Below are 25,887 nucleotides of genomic sequence, written 5' to 3' on the forward strand. Positions count from 1 at the left end.
AATAAAGACTGCAAACAAACAGGAAACAACTTCTATCTCATTCCAGGGTGAAAAACTAGAGGTAGTCGATAGCTTCCGCTATCTGGGCGACCAAGTTAGTAGTGGGGGTGGGTGCGCTGAAAGTGTAGCTGCTAGAATAAGAATAGCCTGGGCAAAGTTTAGAGAGCTCTTACCCCTGCTGGCGACAAAGGGACTCTCACTCAGAGTAAAAGGCAGACTGTATGACGCATGCGTACGAACAACCATGCTACATGGCAGTGAAACATGGGCTGTAACTGCTGAGGACATACGTAAGCTCGCAAGGAATGAAGCCAGTATGCTCCGTTGGATGTGTAATGTCAATGTGAATACCCGTCAGAGTGTAAGTATCTTGAGAGAAAAGCTGAACATTAGAAGCATCAGTTGTGGCGTGCAAGAGAGACGATTGCGCTGGTATGGACATGTGGTGAGAATGGAGGAGGATAGCTGCGTGAAAAAGTGCCACACCCTAACAGTTGAGGGAACCCGTGGAAGAGGTAGGCCCAGGAAGACCTGGGCTGAGGTGGTGAGGCAAGACCTTCGTACATTGGGCCTCACCGAGGCGATGACTACGGACCGAGACCTTTGGAAATGGGCTGTGCGTGAGAAGACCCGGCAAGCCAAGTAAGATCGTTGCCAGTGCCCCTGGACTGGTTCTTGTGCGGGTGGCACATGAGATGCACCATTTTGAGCGTGGCCGTTGCCAGTACCGCCTGACTGGCTCCTGTAGGATTTTCGAGCGAGATCGTTGCCAGTGCCCCTGGACTGGCTTGTGCGGGTGGCACATAAAAGACACCATTTCGAGCGTGGCCGTTTTCGTGCGGGTGACACGTAAAAGCACCCACTACACTCTCTGAGTGGTTGGCGTTAGGAAGGGCATCCAGCTGTAGAAACTCTGCCAAATCAGACTGGAGCCTGGTGTTGCCATCCGGTTTCACCAGTCCTCAGTCAAATCGTCCAACCCATGCTAGCATGGAAAGCGGACGTTAAACGATGATGATGATGATGATGTTTGCTGGCCTTTATTTTTGGTACATATTTGGCGCATATGTTTTGTATGGTTGACATAAAATGACTTAATTTGAGGTCATTGTCTTGTATAGAAAGGCTGTCATGCCAGTTTTGATTTGAATCTCTTTGCGAATTGACTTCCAGTCCGCCCTGTGGAAATTCAGGTTGGATATATATATATATATATATATATATACACATTGGGGTTATTTTCAAATGTCTCAGCTCTGGCGCGCTAAATCCCGGAAACAGTTCTGCAGAGGATAATTCAATGTAGTATATGTTGCCAGCTAGAGAACAAAATTATTTAGATTAACATTTATATGCTGAGGGTGATAAATTGAATATTAATGTAATTAACATCAATTTAAAACCAGTGGCCTAGCATATAAAAAATCTGAAAATTCAGAAAAATTGTATTACATGCGTATAAGTAGGGATGACCACTCAGTGGACATCCGATATGCTAGAAAGAGGCCATCAACGACCCAACCACAAAGAAAAATAATGTTCTCCAGAAAAAATTCAGCAAACACCAGAACATAAGCGGGAAGACAAATGAAAAATATACAAAATAAAGAATGTTTTCTATACATTCTTTACACCTTGTAGGCTGTTCTTTTTGTTTTGTTTTCGTGACCAGGGCTTAAGCTGTATATTGATTGACCATAACAAAGTCGGTGGGGTACACATCTGTAGTAATGCCACTTTAGAAACCGGCTCAATTCGTCAATGGTGATAAATTCGAAATACCCCAAAACATAAACATCCATTTGACGATCATCGACTGTGTCGTTTTAGAGGACGCATTGCACACTAGGGCCTAACAAATTACTAGAAGGTTTCCTAGATACCAATAAAATTTTAATAGAACTACAATATTGTTTAAAAATATATAATTACTGAGGTTAATTACTTACATTACAATCAGTTTTCTAAAACGTCTTCCATCTTGAACTTGAATTCCGAGGTACCTAATTAAAAAAAAATTATATTTAATATACTTATATGAAATAATGGATTTGAAAATTAATATTATAATTTAAAAGCAATATTAGCGTACACATTTCTGAAATTCTTCTTAGTTTCGGTGTTAATTATTTAGCGCGTAAATATTAGGTGTGATACTGTTGTCATTTCCTCATCCGGTCTCTTGTAAAGTCGTCATCATGAAGTAAGTACCTGATATAATCTTATCCGCAAAAAAATCATACATTTCAATTGCTAAATCTAAGTTATTGTTGGCTAATATTGATAATTTGTATGTATATATTTAAACATATGTATGTATTTTTATACTTACAGGATTGAAGTTTGCAGTTTCAGTGGTTATAAAATTTATCCTGGTCATGGGAAGCGCATGGTTAAAGCCGATGGCAAGGTAAGTTTTGAAATTGGTTTCGTATGTCTTAGAACTGTGTGTTTGTTCAAGGTGTAGCTGCAATTTCTATATCCTTATTTCTAACGTTTATCTTTCATGTCAAACAGCGGTTTTGTCATTAAAAAATACCAATATCAATACACAACGATTATATATGCACACACACATACACAGGGTATTGTGAATAAATTGTTTAAATTACAAAAAAACACGTTTTCAAAATTTTTAATTCCCCACTTCCACTTTTTTGAAATTTATATTTCAATCTACGTGGAAAAATATGGTGGGGGGACATTTTAATTTCAAATTTTTGATGGAAAACTCCAAAATTAATCAACCTCCTCGCTACCCCGTCCCGTTGTGTAAAAGTAAAAATGAACGGCTGTTTTGTCCGCTTCCGCATGCGTAGATTTATAGTGAAACAGCAAAAAGATCACGGTAATATGATGCCCTCACCACGAAACTTGATATGCTAAAAATAACAGCTAAATGTCTGGAGAACTTTTGTGTTTGTGAGTGCGTCTGTGCAACAATTTCTACAGTTTATCCGAATGAATAGAGAAACAGGTACACCAAATATATTTTACATACCTATCGTATATGTCGGGGTTTTTTTTTCGCTTGAAAGGTGAACGATTTTGATAGAAGCAATTACCTCACTGTCATTTCATTGGATTTCTACTGAAGCAACAGAAAACTCGTTATACTAGAAATACTAGCTAAAGGTCTAAACGTTTCTAACAGAAAGACATTGAATAGAATAATTCCCCGTTTGAACTTTTTTTAATTACATATATATGTCTGAGTACTAGAAATCTACGGATGCACAAACGCACAAAACGGAGAAAAACAAATATGGACGACTTGTTCCGAAACACCCCCAAGTGGGGAATGGCCCTCAAAAGTAACCCCCAATTGTTTTTCCCCCAAATTCCTATGTTCTCGGAATCTACATTGTCCGAGGTATATTTGTAGGGTACTATTCAAGAAGAGTGGTCCGGTGCGCATCCGCGCTAGCTAGTCGTGACTTGTCGATCCTACAACGACTATCTAGCGCGAATGCGCAAAACATGTATGCATGTATGCGGGGTTTTTTTTAAAACAAAGTAAATAATTTTTTCTTTTTGTTGAATCTTCCCCTATCTTACTCTTAAAACGTCATTTTACGTTCTTCCAGGGTGTATTTTGGTGTCGTATCTATTTCAGTAATCCCATTGTACGCACTCCAACAATCAGAATATATAGTCGTTCCTGGTTTGATAATTTTTTTAATAAGTGGTAGAAGAGTTTCAGAAGAACGCTTAGGTACAAAGACTAAAAACCTATTTTTATCCTGGATGGGACAGGGAGGATAAAAATAGGTTTTTAGTCTTTGTACCTGACCGTTCTTCTGAAACTCTTCTACCACTTATTTATCAAACCAGGGACGACTATATATTATGATTGTTGGAGTGCATACAATGGGATTACTGAAATAGATGTGACACCAAAATACACCCTGGAAGAACGTAAAACGACGTTTTAAAAGTAAGATGGGGGAAGATTTAACAAAAAAAAAAATTTACTTTGTTTACATGTTTTGGGCTTACGCGCGTTGGCGAATGCGCGCACCGGGACCACTCTTCTTGAATAGTACCATGTCGAAAGTAAACCATCAGAGGTACCATTGCATATTACGATATATAGCCTTAACGTGACTCCACATGCTGTCCACTGTGTTCGTGTGAATTGTGGCATCGTTGGAGTCAGCAAAGCTCACACAATGAAGTGCGAAGTCATATGCCTGACAGTAGTCTGTAAAAATTTTAGTTCCTGGCAGCATGTGCCTGTTAATTATAGGCAATAATGTTGCTGCCTGCACTTCTGTCTTGGACAGGAATTAAAATGCAGTTTAGATTTGCTGCTTTTGATCATTGTAAGAACCAAGTGACTTTGCTGATAATGACTGTGATGGTACTTCCTGTTGCACAGGTTTGTCAATGCACCGCATGGCACAAACATCGCAGAAGTAATTGTACCAGTTAACAATTGTTTCTGATGCAATTCCAGTTTCCCTCATTGCAACACTATGTTTGCTATCCATCTCGGCCCAGTAAATACATCAACTCTAACAGGTGAGTAGACGGACACCTGAAAAAAACCAGTCCTTGTCTAATGTTCCGATATCAATGGCAAACAGAACACCTCCCCATTCCTCCTTTGGATACTCTATACCACGGTGAAAAGAACATAGGCTGGTTACAACACTCAGAAGAATTGTGGATTAATCCGACAGATGACTGGAACTGGATTATTGAATTTGTCATTTATTATGACATGAATGTTTTGTAGAATGTAATTTCTTTGTCAGGTCATTAATAGAAATGACAGATTCAACTATCTTATATTGTCCAGCCATCCTGGGATCTAATGGTAGGGTTTGATGTGGGCATGTTAAGAGCAGGTCCTATAACTTAGTAATTGTCAGAAAATCTATGTCCGAGTGTCTTTTGCCAGATGTGTGCGTGCTAATTTGAGGAATGGGAATGGCAGTTGTCTTCTCCAATGAATGTAGTACAATCCAAACCTTTCGAAACGACTTTGCATCAAGGGACTTCTGCTTCATAACAATTGAATTAGGGGTCTCTATAACACCCCACTTACTTGATAATTTTCTGAAATAGTGTTTAGATTATGTTTTTAATGTATTTAGAGACAGTCATTTGCTTAGCTGATATAGTTTTTGTAAGATGGTTCCTGTCCATATTAAAATACCTCAATTCTATTGGATCTTGAAAATAATAATTATTGTGTGTATGTGTGTATATATATATATATATATATATATATAGTGTTAGGGAAAAGAACCAAGGTTCTTGAACTCATTAATGAAAATCCACTGTCACATATAATATTATTATATGTCATCATCATCATCGTTTAACGTCTGCTTTCCATGCTAGCATGGGTTGGACGATTTGATTGAGGACTGGTGCAACCGGATGGCTACACCAGGCTCCAATCTATATATATACATATATCATTCAACTATGGTAGTAGTAGAATAAATATTCTTGAGGCCACAATTTACTTACACGCAGCATCTTTCAGAGTTTGTTGCAATTTCAGTTCTTAACCAAATTGAAAACTAAACTTATATGGTCTTTTGAATATTACCATGTTTGATACTCCCTATTAATACTGCATAGCATGGAACACATTCCATTGATAGAAGTTTTTATATTTCTGCCAATGGCTGTTGTAGAAATTAGTGAGCATTATATGTGTGTGTGTGTATATACATACATATACATCATGATGTTGCAATTGGTACCTGTGATTTCACTACTTATTAGCAGATATGAATAATATTAGCAAAATGTGTTACCATATACTATTAATGCATTTAGAGTAAAATTAATAAAGTATCATTAATACCTCAGGAAGAAAAGAAATCAATTACATTACTTGAAATACAAGAGATGTTTTTTTATTTTTTGATACAAAATATGATATCCCTATAAATGTAATGCAAGAAATTTGCTTATAACTTTTTTGGATATTAGTACAGTGAGCCTAAAAGCTTCATTCTCTATATTTTATTGATAGGTTCTGCAGTTCCTTAACTCAAAATGTGAAAGGTCCTTTAAAATGAAACGTAACCCTCGAAAAATAAACTGGACTGTCTTGTATCGTCGAAAGCATAAAAAAGGTCAGACTGAAGAGGTTGCAAAGAAGAGAACTCGGAGGACAGCTAAGTTTCAGAGGGCCATTGCTGGAACCACTCTCAGTGATATTTTGGCCAAGCGTAATCAGAAGCCTGAAGTAAGAAAAGCTCAACGGGAACAGGCCATAAGGTAATTTTTTTTTCTTCAGTTCATAAGAATTTTATATATTGTGTATGTATGTGTGTGTGTGTATATATATATATATATATATATATATATATATAAAAAGGTATTATTACAGAATGCCATACAATGGAGACAAGCAGTTTGAACATGCAAAAACAAAAATTTATTTCATTTCCTTGTCAAATATTATCCATGGAGAATTATTTATCATTTGACAGTTCTGGTTGTGAACTTCCTTCTCATATAGTTTTAATTAAAATGTGACAGTTACATATATAAATGTCCGTATTTCCAAAGTTTGTCTTTTTTTCTTTTTCTGCAGAACAGTAGCCCTCCTTGCTCAGTGCATTCGAGCGCTATGACTTTTGTTACTGATCCTATAGTTATGAAGACAAAAGTTTTTACTTCATTTTCATTAAAAAAATAGATGGGGGTAGGTCAGATAATCGTAATGAAATATAAAAGTGAAAATTATCGATAAAATTTTCACTTACAAAAGAACACATTTTCTTGAAAATTTTTATATTATATAAAAAAATGATTCTCCTGGATTCAATATGGTCATTGCTGGATCTGACCATGATATTGCAAAAAAGTGCAAAGTTGACAAAGAGGGTGGTATACTGACCCTACTTGTCAAACTGACATATTTGTATGCAGTGAGGGAACCTGAATCCAAGGCTTCAAATATTTTGAGCCAGAATTTCAACAAATGGATGAACTAATTACTAAGACTTATATTCTTACAAATAAATGCACTGAATTGAGCCCAGACATAGCATGGAATCGTTGTATTGAGAATGTTGTTTATTACCTTCACTGTTTTAATAATGTGTCTCCAAATTTTACCAAGCATATATTCTTGTATGTATTATTTTTGTATTTGAGAAATATTGGTCAGATTTTACCAATGAAAATTATATTGTGCAATGAATATAATTTTGTAGAGTATTAAAGTCAGATGTGAGCTTTTTTTTTTTTCAATTTTAAATATAGACTGGATATAATTTATTCGTGTTTACATTTTGTTTTGAGTTTTTTTTCTCTCCTACTGACAAGTTTGCTGTAACTTACAGTTGTTTTTAATGCTTAAAGTAAGGAATTAGGTTTCACATTTTGTTTGTTTTTTAATTTAGGTCTACATGCAACTCTGAGAAATGTATTAGGTGGTCGTGGGATGTGCTAGAAACAACAGTTGCTTAAATCATACTTTTCATTTGAAACTATTTTAAAAACTCTTCCATTGTTTTTAAGTGTGTAGTGCAAAGAAAATTGGCCAAAATCGATCTGAAAGGGAGAGGACTGGAAAAAAAATCATAAATTTTCAAAAAACTTTTCCATGAAAAGCTTACTCCCGTCATTTCCAAGACTTATACAAAAAACAATTGGAAAAATCTCTATCAAACTGCAGACAATCCATTAAAATTTTAATGAAATGGTGTGATGTTCCAAAGTTTTGGGGTTTATTTAGTTCAATACCTACTATAAATGTGCCACATCTCAATTTGCTGTGGCTTGTACTTTTGGATTTAACTAGGTCAGAAAACACTACAAAATTGACTATTTGTGATATGTAACAAAATAGGCTTTACGAAAATTCATAGTAATAAATTATATATATATATATACATATGTACATACGTGTGTGTGTGTATATATATATATATATATATATATATATATATAGTACCGGCTGACTGGCCTTCGTAGGATTTTCGAGCGAGATCGTTGCCAGTGCCCCAGGACTGGCTTGTGCGGGTAGCCGTTGCCAGTATCGCCTGACTGGCCTTTGTGCGGGTGACACATAAAAGCACCTACTACACTCTCTGAGTGGTTGGTGTTAGGAAGGGCATCCAGCTGTAGAAACTCTGCCAAATTTAGATTGGAGCCTGGTGTTGCCATCCGGTTTCACCAGCCCTCAGTCAAATCGTCCAACCCATGCTAGCATGGAAAGCAGACGTTAAACGATGATGATGATATATATATATATATATATCGTTGCTATTATGTAAAAGTGTCGAAAAAAATAGTTTCAACTTTCCATAGCAAAATTGTTGTACTGCACTTTGATAGCTTTTGATATCTTGGCATCTGTAGCACCTGGAGATACGATAGTTTGACCAAAAGAACCAGCTATTGAGCTCTTGCAAGCAAAAATAAATATTGAAAAATAAATACATTTGGACATACAATGACTTAACATAATAGCAACGGTACTTATATCTATATAAATAAATATTCAGCAGAAGCAACAAAGTGACTCAAGATCTGAGAGTTCAGTGTGTTGACATATTTAGAGTTCATATTTTTCCTGTTTGCACCAACATATATATGTAGATATATGTTTGTTTTTTTTGTTTTTTTTTCAATTTTTAAATTCCTATTTCATTATTATTGCTGTTCTATACTTTTTAAAAATTTTTCTATTTTATTAATATTATTGTCTTAGTATCACATATTTCTTTTAATCTTTAGTTTGCTTTAATGCTAAATTTATAAATTTTAACTTCAAATTTTAATTTGTAATCCATTTAATGATGTAAATTTTAAAACTCATGTAATGAGGTTAATTTCAATAACTCAACTTGACTTTATCTCACTTCAACCCCACATCTCTCAATTTATTAGCATTTTATATCAATAGACCAATTGAGTAAACTTATCAGTAACAGCTGTAAGCATCATCATCATCATCGTTTAACGTCCGCTTTCCAAGCTAGCATGGGTTGGACGATTTGACTGAGGACTGGTGAAGCCGGATGGTTACACAAGGCTGCAGTCTGATTTGGCAGAGTTTCTACACCTGGATGCCCTTCCTAACGCCAACCACTCCGAGAGTGTAGTGGGTGCTTTTACGTGCTACCAGCACGAAGGCCAGTCAGGCGGTACTGGCAACGGCCACGCTCAAATGGTGTATTTTATGTGCCACCTGCACAAGAGCCAGTCCAAGGGCACTGGCAATGATCTCGCTCGAAAGTCCATTACACATGCCACGGGCACAAGTGCCAGAAAGGCGACGCTGGGCAAAGGTGCCATCACGTTTTCACTTGCCCCAATAAGTCTTCGCAAGTTGAGTTTCGTGTCCAATGAAGGAGACAACGTTGGCATGGGTGCCAGTCGTCGATTTTAGTTCGGTTTCGATTTCACTTGCCTCAACAGGTCTTCGCAAGTGGAGTTTAGTGTCCAAAGAAGGAAAGGTACGCATAAGTGGGCTGGCTGTACCCCTGGCAGAGGCCTTTGGATTTAGGTCTCACTTGGCTAGCCGGGTCTTCTCACGCATAGCATATTTCCAAAGGTCTCGGTCAGAAGTCATCGCCTTGGTGAGGCCCAATGTTTGAAGGTCTTGCCTCACCACCTCATCCCAGGTCTTCCTGGGCCTGCCTCTTCCACGGGTTCTCTCAACTGCTAGGGTGTGGCACTTTTTCATGCAGCTATCCTCGTCCATTCTCGCCACATGTCCATACCAGCGCAATTGTCTCTCTTGCACACCACAACTGATGCTTCTTATGTTCAACTTTTCTCTCAAGATACTTACACTCTGTCGGGTATGCACACTGATATTACTCATCCATCGGAGCATACTGGCTTCATTCCTTGCAAGCTTACGCATGTCCTCAGCAGTCACAGCCCATGTTTCACTGCCATGTAGCATGGCTGTTCGTACACATGCGTCATACAGTCTGCCTTTTACTCTGAGTGAGAGTCCCTTTGTCGCCAGCAGAGGTAAGAGCTCTCTGAACTTTGTCCAGGCTATTCTTATTCTAGCAGCTACACTTTCAGCGCCCCCACCCCCACTACTAACTTGGTCTCCCAGATAGCGGAAGCTATCAACTACCTTTAGTTTTTCTCCCTGGAATGAGACAGAAGTTGTTTCCTGTTTGTTTACAGTGTTTATTGCACCTGAACATCTACCACATACAAAAACTAACTTCCTAGTTAACCTGCCTTTGATATTGCTGCACCTCTTATGTGTCCATAGCTTGCACTGGGTACATCTTATAGAGTTACTACCTACACCATTTCTACATATTGAACAGGGCCATCTACCTTAAGGTGTCTGTGTTTTGTCTACCTTCCTACTTATTAGAACTTTGGTTTTAGCTAACTTGAACCTAAAGCCCTTCGATTCTAGTCCCTGCTTCCACACCAGAAAATTCTCCTCTAGTTCTGATAGTGATTCGGTAATTAGTGCAAGGTCATAAGCATAGAGGAGCTCCCAGGGGCATCCTGACTTGAATTCCTCTGTTATCCCCTGGAGGACTATGATAAATAGGAGGGGGCTGAGGACAGAGCCTTGGTGGACCCCTAACTCTACCCGGAATTCTTTACTGTACTCATTTCCAACCCTCACCTTACTGACAGCATCTCTGTACATGGTTCGCACAGCTCTCACTAACCATTCTTCTATCCCAAGTTTACCAGAAATATAGCATCAGTGGTGCTTTTCCCTGGCATGAATCCAAACTGCATCTCATCTAAATTGATTCGCTCCCTAATTAGTTGGGCTATGACCCTCTCCGTGACTTTCATTACCTGATCTAACAACCTGATACCTCTGTAATTATTTGTATCTAAAGCGTCACCTTTACCTTTGTAGCAGTTGACTATGGTGCTGCTACACCAGTCATTGGGTATGCCTCCTTCGTGTATCACCTGGTTTCGTAATACGGGTGACTAGGCTATAACCGACATTGCCAGATATTTTGAGCATCTCTGCAGTGATTCCTGATGGGCCAGGGGCTTTCCCTGTCTTCATACTCTTAATTGCTTTATCTACCATGGTACTGTCGACTCTGATAGCTGGTCCCTCTGTTGGGTCGACATTCGGCAGACTCCCTTTCTCCCATTCATTCTCTTTATTGAGCAACCTTTCGTAGTGGCGTCTCCAAACCTCTTTCTTTGCAGCCTCATTCAGTGCAAGTGTACCATCATGCATGCGAACACATTTCTCTCCCACGACATCACGATTCTCTCTCACACACTGTCTTTCAACACGAAATACTTCAAGTCTTTGGTCCTCACGGCACAGAACATTGGCAAACTTTTTCTTATCTGCTTCCCATCTGGCTAAGTAAACCTGTCTCCTAGCTTCCCTTCTGGCAGTCTGATACAATTCCCTGCTACCTCCGTTCTTCCAGTCCTTCCAAGCCTGTTTCTTTTGTTAATAGCCCTGTCAACCACATTGTTCCACCACCACGTTACTTTGGGTCGGGAGGGGACATTACACCAGCCACAGATCTGATAGGTGGCTCTCAACAAGTTGTCCCATAGAACCCTCCAGTTGTCTTCCACATTATATGATGCTATATCCCCTTCTATTTCGTGAAATGCTTCAAGTAGTATGTCCCTAAATCTCTGTCCATATGCAATATCTTTAAGCTTCCAGACCCTTCTCTTCCAAGCCGGTCTACATCTGGGCATTCTGTTTGCCTTGATTTCGAAGTCGCTAACTACTAACCTGTGTTGAGAGGTGCATTCTTCGCCAGGGAAGGTTTTGGCATTTATAAGCTGCCCTCTTTCCCTATTTCTGGCAAGGATGTTGTCGATTTGGCTAGAGTGTCTGCCGGAACAGTAAGTGACTAGGTGACAGGCTGGTTTCCTGAAGTTGGTATTGCAAACCATTAGGTTGTTTGCATCACAGAACTCCAGCAGTCTGGTTCCCTCCTCATTGCGGGAACCGAAGCCATAACCTCCATGAATGCCATGGATGCCTCCTGCATCATTGAAGTCACCAGGTACAAAGAGAAGGTCCCTGTCATTCGTCGACGAGGTAGTTTGCAAGAGGGCGTCATAAAATCGGTCTTTCTGTCCATCGGGTAGTCCCGGCTGAGGGGCATAGGCCGAGATGACGGTAGCTGGAAATGGATGCGTGGCATTCAATCAAATAATATAAATAATATATATATATGCATATATGTGTACAGGACATTACCAACAGTAAACAGCATGAAATATGAAAGCAAATGAGTTCAATATACAAATGAGAGAAAGAAATGGAATACAGGACAAGTAACATAAAGAACGACCCTTCATCAGTTGTCAGCTGTCTATCTACTCCCCATTTCGAGCATTGAACGACAATATGAGTCTTCAGACAGTTTCTTCCATAAGTACCAAAATAAAATTGGGATTTATGTAAATGTAAGATCTGAGGATCCAGGTGTAGGAAGTTAGTAAGCTTTGAGCAGTTTGTAGATGGTGTGAAAAACAACTTTCAGGAACAATAGTTTATTGGCATAAAAGGTTGTAAATTTTTCCATTATTGAAGTTCGATAAGCTGAAAAAATGTTATTTTATACTGCACGGTTACCAACTAAAAGTCCAAATTGAGGGAATAGGGCTGGTAAAATCCAGGCTACATATGTTTTCTAGCTAGCAGAACCTCGGAAGTAATAATTATTCTATGAGGGGTACTCTGCTAGCTGCTCATCAGGCCAAAGATGCCTTAGTTAAATCTCCTATGAGTTAACTTGGGATCCCATGATGACAATTTAATCTTCATTTAACTAAGGTATCTTCAGCCTGATGAGTAGCTAATGGAATGTCTCTGGTTGAATAATTAGTACTTCCAAGGTTCTGCTAGCTAGGGAACATACGTAGCCTGGATTTTACCAGCTCCATTCCCCAATTATATTTATATATGTTTTATAACTACTAACACAAAACCCTTGGCCCTTGGGTCCAAATACTTCTATTGGTGTTGCAGTACTTGGATCCCATTGGTGAACAAGCTCTCATTCTGTTGGTGAAAAAAGTAATAAACAGCAGGTGTGATGTCATCATCACTGTAATATCAGTTCCTAGCCAAGTGCTTTTTCATGTTAGCCTGATGGGACCAAATCTGGCGAATTGGAGTAGGTGATTAGCTAGCTATGCACAGCTATTGAAATCAAGGACTTAAGTGCTGGAGCATTGTCCTGATGAAACAAGACCTCTTTGGTCAGTTTCCTTGGGTGTTTGGTCTTGCTATCCTTTTTTAACTGCTTCAACAAGTTGGCATAGTACTTGCCATTGATGGTGTAGCACTTTTGAAGATAGTCAATAAATGTAATGTTCTTTGCATTCCAAAACCTGAGGCAGTTGAAGGAAACCAGCTGGATCTGCCTCAATGTCAGATTTTCCCATGTAATTTGGCATGGTGCACTTTTGATTTGGTATCAGAGGACATGACACCCACTCAGCAGAAACTTTCGTCATGCCCTTTTTCTGCAGGTACTTGATAACACAAATTCTGTTTCTTTTTCAAGAAAAGTAGCTACTAGTTCTAATTTATATAAGACAATTATTCTGAAAATCTGACAAATATATAATGAAACACATCCTATTTTAAAAAAGTGTGTAATGATAGAGTTTGTTAAATATAGATTATCAGTTGAATTTAATACACATATGAACATGTAAAACAAAATGAAATACTGGAATTTGTTTTTGAAGAAAACTAGAAAATTAAATACATCAACTAAATGAAATATACTCACAGACATACACAAGAACATATATAATAAAGATTTACCATAGAATTTAAATCAAAACCTGTCGCTTACCTTCAGGCAAATTAAAATTACAGGTAAATAAAAAGTAAAAATGAAGTAAATTTGAAAAATATTTATACAATCTAATACATATATGCAATATTCATACAATATTTCTATCATGGAAACTAGTAAAACATCCATGAGGGGTTTTATTTTAAATAAGGGATCAAAGTTTGGTTCTCCACTTACTGGAGTACTGCTAGTGTCTCTCACATGTAAATATTGGTTCAATTTCACAAATCCTATTCTTGACTTAATACTGGAAATGTACTGATCTTCAAAAGGTTTCTAATCCTGAGTAATTGTCTTATACCCATAATAGTATTTATGGCAAAAATTACCTGTATTTCTTCTATGGTTGTGGGAAACCACAAGCTGTCTTTTTTTCCAGTTTGTTTATATTCTACGTAACGGTTTGTTTCTGCACTTCAAACAAGCTTACTGGAAAAAATAAGAGAAAGGGGTCTAACGGTTTCGCTTCCTGAGAAGGACGATGAGTAGACCCTGTCTCCTCAGAAAAATTGTTAATAAAAATATTTTTAAAACTTCTTACTCCATTCAGGTGTAAAATCGACCTCACTGTCGCTATCACCGCTTTCAGTTTCTTTACAATCGCTGCTTTCAGTTTCAGATACAGAATTATCTGATTCATTCTCATACACCACATGCTTTTGTACTTCACTCATTCTTTTTCTCGATTTCTCCATATTTTCAGTTGAAAAACCCTCATTCGGAATCACTGCTTGATAGCATGAAACTCCTATCCATTTTCAAAATTGAAAAAGTCTCCCAAAATTCATGTCAGGCAATGTTGGATACTATAACTGAACTATTTACAAAGTGAAATCACATGTTTTCACGAATGTACTAATGGGATTTGTGTGGTACTCTTGGCCGGCTACGGCTGGGTTGGTCGTTTGAATCAGAAACCCTTTCAGCTGGCTGCAGCCAGGTTGGTATTGAAAGAGTTAATACTACTGCTTCTCAGTTGAGGTGTCTTGTGCTGTAAGTTACTTTGTGACTTCAATGCTGTTAGGACTGGCATAAGAAAGTATATCCAGCTATAGACATCATACCAAAACAAACTCTGAGCTTGATGCTGTCAAGCTGTCCAACCCATGCCAGCATAGGAAATGGACATCAAATGATGATGTGTGTATATATGTATTTTTGTTTGTCCTCATTACTGCTTGACAACCAGTGTTGGTTTGTTTACATCCCTGTAAAAGAGAGCAGGATGAAGAATAAGTCCCAGACTTGAAAGAAAAAGAAAGTACTGGAGTGAATTTGTTTGACTAATAATCCCTTCAAGGCCACAGTCAAATAATTTTTCTTAGTTGTAACATTTTGATTGTTTCAAACCTTTTGTCTGTGATGATTCCTCTCTTTATGGTTGAAGAATAATGATAATCATAAGATTGGTCTTTCTGAGACAATTGAGATAACTGATACAGTTGCTGGTGTTAGTTGTTAGTTTTGATAAAATGCATGATGGTAGCTGCTCTTGTGATTACATCTTTCTTTGTATTACTATTTGTTGATTTTTGTATATTTAGTTTCCATGGAAATTTCTTGGCTTGACCAATCAAAAAAAAAAGAATCTTTTGTAATTCTTCACCACCCCACCATGATGTTTTTGAAAACTATGATAGGAGGGTGGGACTTTATGTAGATATGTTAGCTTTTCATGAATTTTATGAAAGGGCTTACAAGAGGAGGAGTTTAGGTCTAGGGATGCAATACTTCCTCATATGGTTTTTCTTCTAAAACAAAAAAAAAAGACCTTTCACCAGTTTAGCATATGCAGGTGAAAATTCCGTCTCTTTAGCTATGCCTTTTCTTTGTTGATATGCTTTACTATCAAAGTTAGAAGTGTTTTTATAGTACCAAGGATGTGGCCTTGATAATGAAATCCATTATGAAATGTTCACTTATCTTTTTGTTTTTCTACCTGGTGTTTGGTTGTTTCTGGGCCCAAAGGGTGAGGTTTATTAGTATAAAGCTCCGTCAAGAAGTGCCAACCTCTCAAAGTAGATGGAACATGTAGAAGTGGGAGACCCAGGAAGACATGGGATGAAGTACTGAAGGATGACTTCAGGACACTGAACCTTTCAGGCAAGATGACAAAAGACTGAGATGCTTGGCACATGCTCCACAGCAGAAGTGTTAAGGCTGTTCCTCCTTGTTAAGAGTCCTGTGCCAGTGCCATGTAAAAAACGCACATGCCAGTGCTACGCAAAAGTACCTTGCACACTGGTAAGTAGTTGGGGTTAGAAGGGCATCCAGCTGTAGAAACTAAGCCAAATCGGACTGGAGTGGGATGTATTTGAAAACATCCATGTCTTGTATTGATGAGCATAAAGGTTTGAGTATACCTAAAAGATGACTTAGTTATTTTGAGGATATTTTTCTTTCTCTAATCAAGCCTCCAAAGATTTACTGAATGCACAGATTCAAAATAACAAACCTTCTCGCCCCAATTCAATTCCAGATTTTTATGTAAACTAGCTCATATATGGTATGAATTTCCTGTAAATAAATCTTTCATGATTCATCTCTCAAAATGATGAATGCACTAAATAATAATGCGAAATCTTGACTGTCTCCTTTTTCTTAATGTATAAAATCTATACAGCACTTTAAACAGTATACATAAATTACCTAGAAAACTAGAAAATTAAATACATCAACTAAATGAAATATACTCACAGACATACACAAATACACAAGAAAATATATAATAAAGATTTACCATAGAATTTAAATCAAAACTTGTCGCTTACCTTCAGCCAAATTAAAATTACAGGTAAATAAAAAGTAAAAATGAAGTAAATTTGAAAAATATTTATACAATCTAATACATATATGCAATATTCATACAATATTTCTATCATGGAAACTAGTAAAACATCCATGAGGGGTCTTATTTTAAATAAGGGATCAATGTTTGGTTCTCCACTTACTGGAGTACTGCTAGTGTCTCTCACATGTAAATATTGGTTCAATTTCACAAATCGTATTCTTGACTTAATACTGGAAATGTACTGATCTTCAAAAGGTTTCTAATCCTGAGTAATTGTCTTATACCCATAATAGTATTTATGGCAAAAATTACCTGTATTTCTTCTATGGTTGTGGGAAACCACAAGCTGTCTTTTTTTCCAGTTTGTTTATATTCTGCGTAACGGTTTGTTTCTGCATTTCAAACAAGCTTACTGGAAAAAATAAGAGAAAAGGGTCTAACGGTTTCGCTTCCTGAGAAGGACGATGAGTAGACCCTGTCTCCTCAGAAAAATTGTTAATAAAAATATTTTTAAAACTTCTTACTCCACATTCAGGTGTAAAATCGACCTCACTGTCGCTATCACCGCTTTCAGTTTCTTTACAATCGCTGCTTTCAGTTTCAGATACAGAATTATCTGATTCATTCTCATACACAACATGCTTTTGTACTTCACTCATTCTTTTTCTCGATTTCTCCATATTTTCAGTTGAAAAACCCTCATTCGGAATCACTGCTTGATAGCATGAAACTCCTATCCATTTTCAAAATTGAAAAAGTCTCCCAAAATTCATGTCAGGCAATGTTGGATACTATAACTGAACTATTTACAAAGTGAAATCACATGTTTTCACGAATGTACTAATGGGATTTGTGTGGTACTCTTGGCCGGCTACGGCTGGGTTGGTCGTTTGAATCAGAAACCCTTTCAGCTGGCTGCAGCCAGGTTGGTATTGAAAGAGTTAATACTACTGCTTCTCAGTTGAGGTGTCTTGTGCTGTAAGTTACTTTGTGACTTCAATGCTGTTAGGACTGGCATAAGAAAGTATATCCAGCTATAGACATCATACCAAAACAAACTCGGAGCTTGATGCTGTCAAGCTGTCCAACCCATGCCAGCATAGGAAATGGACATCAAATGATGATGTGTGTATATATGTATTTTTGTTTGTCCTCATTACTGCTTGACAACCAGTGTTGGTTTGTTTACATCCCTGTAAAAGAGAGCAGGATGAAGAATAAGTCCCAGACTTGAAAGAAAAAGAAAGTACTGGAGTGAATTTGTTTGACTAATAATCCCTTCAAGGCCACAGTCAAATAATTTTTCTTAGTTGTAACATTTTGATTGTTTCAAACCTTTTGTCTGTGATGATTCCTCTCTTTATGGTTGAAGAATAATGATAATCATAAGATTGGTCTTTCTGAGACAATTGAGATAACTGATACAGTTGCTGGTGTTAGTTGTTAGTTTTGATAAAATGCATGATGGTAGCTGCTCTTGTGATTACATCTTTCTTTGTATTACTATTTGTTGATTTTTGTATATTTAGTTTCCATGGAAATTTCTTGGCTTGACCAATCAAAAAAAAAAGAATCTTTTGTAATTCTTCACCACCCCACCATGATGTTTTTGAAAACTATGATAGGAGGGTGGGACTTTATGTAGATATGTTAGCTTTTCATGAATTTTATGAAAGGGCTTACAAGAGGAGGAGTTTAGGTCTAGGGATGCAATACTTCCTCATATGGTTTTTCTTCTAAAACAAAAAAAAAAGACCTTTCACCAGTTTAGCATATGCAGGTGAAAATTCCGTCTCTTTAGCTATGCCTTTTCTTTGTTGATATGCTTTACTATCAAAGTTAGAAGTGTTTTTATAGTACCAAGGATGTGGCCTTGATAATGAAATCCATTATGAAATGTTCACTTATCTTTTTGTTTTTCTACCTGGTGTTTGGTTGTTTCTGGGCCCAAAGGGTGAGGTTTATTAGTATAAAGCTCCGTCAAGAAGTGCCAACCTCTCAAAGTAGATGGAACATGTAGAAGTGGGAGACCCAGGAAGACATGGGATGAAGTACTGAAGGATGACTTCAGGACACTGAACCTTTCAGGCAAGATGACAAAAGACTGAGATGCTTGGCACATGCTCCACAGCAGAAGTGTTAAGGCTGTTCCTCCTTGTTAAGAGTCCTGTGCCAGTGCCATGTAAAAAACGCACATGCCAGTGCTACGCAAAAGTACCTTGCACACTGGTAAGTAGTTGGGGTTAGAAGGGCATCCAGCTGTAGAAACTAAGCCAAATCGGACTGGAGTGGGATGTATTTGAAAACATCCATGTCTTGTATTGATGAGCATAAAGGTTTGAGTATACCTAAAAGATGACTTAGTTATTTTGAGGATATTTTTCTTTCTCTAATCAAGCCTCCAAAGATTTACTGAATGCACAGATTCAAAATAACAAACCTTCTCGCCCCAATTCAATTCCAGATTTTTATGTAAACTAGCTCATATATGGTATGAATTTCCTGTAAATAAATCTTTCATGATTCATCTCTCAAAATGATGAATGCACTAAATAATAATGCGAAATCTTGACTGTCTCCTTTTTCTTAATGTATAAAATCTATACAGCACTTTAAACAGTATACATAAATTACCTAGAAAACTAGAAAATTAAATACATCAACTAAATGAAATATACTCACAGACATACACAAATACACAAGAAAATATATAATAAAGATTTACCATAGAATTTAAATCAAAACTTGTCGCTTACCTTCAGCCAAATTAAAATTACAGGTAAATAAAAAGTAAAAATGAAGTAAATTTGAAAAATATTTATACAATCTAATACATATATGCAATATTCATACAATATTTCTATCATGGAAACTAGTAAAACATCCATGAGGGGTCTTATTTTAAATAAGGGATCAATGTTTGGTTCTCCACTTACTGGAGTACTGCTAGTGTCTCTCACATGTAAATATTGGTTCAATTTCACAAATCGTATTCTTGACTTAATACTGGAAATGTACTGATCTTCAAAAGGTTTCTAATCCTGAGTAATTGTCTTATACCCATAATAGTATTTATGGCAAAAATTACCTGTATTTCTTCTATGGTTGTGGGAAACCACAAGCTGTCTTTTTTTCCAGTTTGTTTATATTCTGCGTAACGGTTTGTTTCTGCATTTCAAACAAGCTTACTGGAAAAAATAAGAGAAAAGGGTCTAACGGTTTCGCTTCCTGAGAAGGACGATGAGTAGACCCTGTCTCCTCAGAAAAATTGTTAATAAAAATATTTTTAAAACTTCTTACTCCACATTCAGGTGTAAAATCGACCTCACTGTCGCTATCACCGCTTTCAGTTTCTTTACAATCGCTGCTTTCAGTTTCAGATACAGAATTATCTGATTCATTCTCATACACAACATGCTTTTGTACTTCACTCATTCTTTTTCTCGATTTCTCCATATTTTCAGTTGAAAAACCCTCATTCGGAATCACTGCTTGATAGCATGAAACTCCTATCCATTTTCAAAATTGAAAAAGTCTCCCAAAATTCATGTCAGGCAATGTTGGATACTATAACTGAACTATTTACAAAGTGAAATCACATGTTTTCACGAATGTACTAATGGGATTTGTGTGGTACTCTTGGCCGGCTACGGCTGGGTTGGTCGTTTGAATCAGAAACCCTTTCAGCTGGCTGCAGCCAGGTTGGTATTGAAAGAGTTAATACTACTGCTTCTCAGTTGAGGTGTCTTGTGCTGTAAGTTACTTTGTGACTTCAATGCTGTTAGGACTGGCATAAGAAAGTATATCCAGCTATAGACATCATACCAAAACAAACTCTGAGCTTGATGCTGTCAAGCTGTCCAACCCATGCCAGCATAGGAAATGGACATCAAATGATGATGTGTGTATATATGTATTTTTGTTTGTCCTCATTACTGCTTGACAACCAGTGTTGGTTTGTTTACATCCCTGTAAAAGAGAGCAGGATGAAGAATAAGTCCCAGACTTGAAAGAAAAAGAAAGTACTGGAGTGAATTTGTTTGACTAATAATCCCTTCAAGGCCACAGTCAAATAATTTTTCTTAGTTGTAACATTTTGATTGTTTCAAACCTTTTGTCTGTGATGATTCCTCTCTTTATGGTTGAAGAATAATGATAATCATAAGATTGGTCTTTCTGAGACAATTGAGATAACTGATACAGTTGCTGGTGTTAGTTGTTAGTTTTGATAAAATGCATGATGGTAGCTGCTCTTGTGATTACATCTTTCTTTGTATTACTATTTGTTGATTTTTGTATATTTAGTTTCCATGGAAATTTCTTGGCTTGACCAATCAAAAAAAAAAGAATCTTTTGTAATTCTTCACCACCCCACCATGATGTTTTTGAAAACTATGATAGGAGGGTGGGACTTTATGTAGATATGTTAGCTTTTCATGAATTTTATGAAAGGGCTTACAAGAGGAGGAGTTTAGGTCTAGGGATGCAATACTTCCTCATATGGTTTTTCTTCTAAAACAAAAAAAAAAGACCTTTCACCAGTTTAGCATATGCAGGTGAAAATTCCGTCTCTTTAGCTATGCCTTTTCTTTGTTGATATGCTTTACTATCAAAGTTAGAAGTGTTTTTATAGTACCAAGGATGTGGCCTTGATAATGAAATCCATTATGAAATGTTCACTTATCTTTTTGTTTTTCTACCTGGTGTTTGGTTGTTTCTGGGCCCAAAGGGTGAGGTTTATTAGTATAAAGCTCCGTCAAGAAGTGCCAACCTCTCAAAGTAGATGGAACATGTAGAAGTGGGAGACCCAGGAAGACATGGGATGAAGTACTGAAGGATGACTTCAGGACACTGAACCTTTCAGGCAAGATGACAAAAGACTGAGATGCTTGGCACATGCTCCACAGCAGAAGTGTTAAGGCTGTTCCTCCTTGTTAAGAGTCCTGTGCCAGTGCCATGTAAAAAACGCACATGCCAGTGCTACGCAAAAGTACCTTGCACACTGGTAAGTAGTTGGGGTTAGAAGGGCATCCAGCTGTAGAAACTAAGCCAAATCGGACTGGAGTGGGATGTATTTGAAAACATCCATGTCTTGTATTGATGAGCATAAAGGTTTGAGTATACCTAAAAGATGACTTAGTTATTTTGAGGATATTTTTCTTTCTCTAATCAAGCCTCCAAAGATTTACTGAATGCACAGATTCAAAATAACAAACCTTCTCGCCCCAATTCAATTCCAGATTTTTATGTAAACTAGCTCATATATGGTATGAATTTCCTGTAAATAAATCTTTCATGATTCATCTCTCAAAATGATGAATGCACTAAATAATAATGCGAAATCTTGACTGTCTCCTTTTTCTTAATGTATAAAATCTATACAGCACTTTAAACAGTATACATAAATTACCTAGAAAACTAGAAAATTAAATACATCAACTAAATGAAATATACTCACAGACATACACAAATACACAAGAAAATATATAATAAAGATTTACCATAGAATTTAAATCAAAACTTGTCGCTTACCTTCAGCCAAATTAAAATTACAGGTAAATAAAAAGTAAAAATGAAGTAAATTTGAAAAATATTTATACAATCTAATACATATATGCAATATTCATACAATATTTCTATCATGGAAACTAGTAAAACATCCATGAGGGGTCTTATTTTAAATAAGGGATCAATGTTTGGTTCTCCACTTACTGGAGTACTGCTAGTGTCTCTCACATGTAAATATTGGTTCAATTTCACAAATCGTATTCTTGACTTAATACTGGAAATGTACTGATCTTCAAAAGGTTTCTAATCCTGAGTAATTGTCTTATACCCATAATAGTATTTATGGCAAAAATTACCTGTATTTCTTCTATGGTTGTGGGAAACCACAAGCTGTCTTTTTTTCCAGTTTGTTTATATTCTGCGTAACGGTTTGTTTCTGCATTTCAAACAAGCTTACTGGAAAAAATAAGAGAAAAGGGTCTAACGGTTTCGCTTCCTGAGAAGGACGATGAGTAGACCCTGTCTCCTCAGAAAAATTGTTAATAAAAATATTTTTAAAACTTCTTACTCCACATTCAGGTGTAAAATCGACCTCACTGTCGCTATCACCGCTTTCAGTTTCTTTACAATCGCTGCTTTCAGTTTCAGATACAGAATTATCTGATTCATTCTCATACACAACATGCTTTTGTACTTCACTCATTCTTTTTCTCGATTTCTCCATATTTTCAGTTGAAAAACCCTCATTCGGAATCACTGCTTGATAGCATGAAACTCCTATCCATTTTCAAAATTGAAAAAGTCTCCCAAAATTCATGTCAGGCAATGTTGGATACTATAACTGAACTATTTACAAAGTGAAATCACATGTTTTCACGAATGTACTAATGGGATTTGTGTGGTACTCTTGGCCGGCTACGGCTGGGTTGGTCGTTTGAATCAGAAACCCTTTCAGCTGGCTGCAGCCAGGTTGGTATTGAAAGAGTTAATACTACTGCTTCTCAGTTGAGGTGTCTTGTGCTGTAAGTTACTTTGTGACTTCAATGCTGTTAGGACTGGCATAAGAAAGTATATCCAGCTATAGACATCATACCAAAACAAACTCGGAGCTTGATGCTGTCAAGCTGTCCAACCCATGCCAGCATAGGAAATGGACATCAAATGATGATGTGTGTATATATGTATTTTTGTTTGTCCTCATTACTGCTTGACAACCAGTGTTGGTTTGTTTACATCCCTGTAAAAGAGAGCAGGATGAAGAATAAGTCCCAGACTTGAAAGAAAAAGAAAGTACTGGAGTGAATTTGTTTGACTAATAATCCCTTCAAGGCCACAGTCAAATAATTTTTCTTAGTTGTAACATTTTGATTGTTTCAAACCTTTTGTCTGTGATGATTCCTCTCTTTATGGTTGAAGAATAATGATAATCATAAGATTGGTCTTTCTGAGACAATTGAGATAACTGATACAGTTGCTGGTGTTAGTTGTTAGTTTTGATAAAATGCATGATGGTAGCTGCTCTTGTGATTACATCTTTCTTTGTATTACTATTTGTTGATTTTTGTATATTTAGTTTCCATGGAAATTTCTTGGCTTGACCAATCAAAAAAAAAAGAATCTTTTGTAATTCTTCACCACCCCACCATGATGTTTTTGAAAACTATGATAGGAGGGTGGGACTTTATGTAGATATGTTAGCTTTTCATGAATTTTATGAAAGGGCTTACAAGAGGAGGAGTTTAGGTCTAGGGATGCAATACTTCCTCATATGGTTTTTCTTCTAAAACAAAAAAAAAAGACCTTTCACCAGTTTAGCATATGCAGGTGAAAATTCCGTCTCTTTAGCTATGCCTTTTCTTTGTTGATATGCTTTACTATCAAAGTTAGAAGTGTTTTTATAGTACCAAGGATGTGGCCTTGATAATGAAATCCATTATGAAATGTTCACTTATCTTTTTGTTTTTCTACCTGGTGTTTGGTTGTTTCTGGGCCCAAAGGGTGAGGTTTATTAGTATAAAGCTCCGTCAAGAAGTGCCAACCTCTCAAAGTAGATGGAACATGTAGAAGTGGGAGACCCAGGAAGACATGGGATGAAGTACTGAAGGATGACTTCAGGACACTGAACCTTTCAGGCAAGATGACAAAAGACTGAGATGCTTGGCACATGCTCCACAGCAGAAGTGTTAAGGCTGTTCCTCCTTGTTAAGAGTCCTGTGCCAGTGCCATGTAAAAAACGCACATGCCAGTGCTACGCAAAAGTACCTTGCACACTGGTAAGTAGTTGGGGTTAGAAGGGCATCCAGCTGTAGAAACTAAGCCAAATCGGACTGGAGTGGGATGTATTTGAAAACATCCATGTCTTGTATTGATGAGCATAAAGGTTTGAGTATACCTAAAAGATGACTTAGTTATTTTGAGGATATTTTTCTTTCTCTAATCAAGCCTCCAAAGATTTACTGAATGCACAGATTCAAAATAACAAACCTTCTCGCCCCAATTCAATTCCAGATTTTTATGTAAACTAGCTCATATATGGTATGAATTTCCTGTAAATAAATCTTTCATGATTCATCTCTCAAAATGATGAATGCACTAAATAATAATGCGAAATCTTGACTGTCTCCTTTTTCTTAATGTATAAAATCTATACAGCACTTTAAACAGTATACATAAATTACCTCATTTCATTTTTTAAATACCTGTAAGATGTGTGTCAAATTTTGATTAATTTGGATAGTGAATCATGTTTCTCTTGTGAACTCATTTTATATGCTGATGTTAAACAAAATTTAAATCATTTTATATTTTGTTGAATTTAGTTGTAATTAGATTCACTTTGAAACAAAAGTTATGAAATAACTTTTATATGTGTATAAATCACTTGTTGATTGATAAAAAAGTTGTTTTAGGAAACCAGTCTAAATTCATGATTGTTTTAGAATTTTTTTGAAACCTGTAAGAAGTGTATTTTGAGATGACTTTGAGATTTAAATTCATTTTGGACTTGTGCAATATGATAGATTTGCAAGTTTATTTTATAGTTATACTGTTTATTTCTACAGGGCTGCTAAAGAAAAACAAAGAGCTAAGGAAGCGCTGAAGAGGAGTGCTAAAACCCCTGCAAAGGTTGCTAACTGTTTTGATTTTATAGAAATATTCATCTTATTACTTTGTTTTTTGATATTGCTGATTTATTGGTACACTTGCTACTTTTTGGGCACCTACTGTAAATTGCTACTTGCTACTTTTTGGGCACCTACTGTAAATTGCTACTTGCTACTTTTTGGGCACCTACTGTAAATTGCTACTTGCTACTTTTTGGGCACCTACTGTAAATTGTCATACAAAAACTTTCTTTACATCTGACTGGTTATGTCTCAGTATCTCCTAATGCCTATTTTTATCAATTCTTTAAAAAAAAGAATGATCTAAACTTGGTAATCATCTAAGAGAAGATTAGAAGTCTTCAGTTTTTATCCATTTTTTACAAGCAAGAAGTAATATCTTCTCTCAGACACCCCTCCTCCCACCAAACTGAATCCGTTTTACTATTTAGCCTGGAGATGTTTGCTCTGTAAGTTCAATCACTAATATTGTATGCTTGTTACATATTTATTGAATTGTTATTGCAGGGTTACTTTATAAATAAATATTAACTTCTTTATTTTACAGCCTGCTTCAAAGACATTGAATCCAAAAACAAAAGCAGCTAAGTCAGTTCCTGTTAAAGCTCCGAGAGTTGGCAGCAAACGTTAAAGAATCTGGTTATGTATGAATAAAATGATTTCAATCTTATAA

The 25,887-nt window shown here is 36.7% G+C and overlaps 2 protein-coding genes across 4 annotated transcripts in view; one reads left to right on the plus strand and one right to left on the minus strand.

The window, feature by feature from the left end:
- Positions 1-3,081, minus strand: part of LOC106881258 (uncharacterized) — a 78,266-nt gene extending 75,185 nt beyond the window's left edge. Inside the window, exons 1-2 of one of the 3 annotated variants that reach the window (XM_089363640.1) lie at positions 3,002-3,081; positions 1,950-2,003 (exon numbers count right to left, since the gene is read on the minus strand). The gene's annotated coding sequence lies outside the window, so the exon portion shown is untranslated. Of the gene's footprint in view, positions 1-1,949; positions 2,006-2,092; positions 2,184-3,001 lie in introns of those variants that run through there. The other 2 variants (XM_089363639.1, XM_014931579.3) reach the window with 2 other exon arrangements.
- LOC106881060 (large ribosomal subunit protein eL24) lies at positions 2,066-25,887 on the plus strand. The gene is made up of 5 exons (XM_089363643.1): positions 2,066-2,203; positions 2,335-2,410; positions 5,999-6,246; positions 25,152-25,215; positions 25,762-25,887. Exons 1-5 carry the CDS (start codon positions 2,199-2,201, stop codon positions 25,843-25,845), a joined length of 477 nt encoding a protein of 158 aa, XP_089219769.1. The 5' UTR covers positions 2,066-2,198; the 3' UTR covers positions 25,846-25,887.

The sequence above is a fragment of the Octopus bimaculoides genome, chromosome 15 (genome assembly GCF_046866305.1).
Source record: "Octopus bimaculoides isolate indiv1 chromosome 15, ASM4686630v1, whole genome shotgun sequence".
In the NCBI taxonomy this organism is placed as follows: Eukaryota; Metazoa; Mollusca; class Cephalopoda; order Octopoda; family Octopodidae; genus Octopus; species Octopus bimaculoides.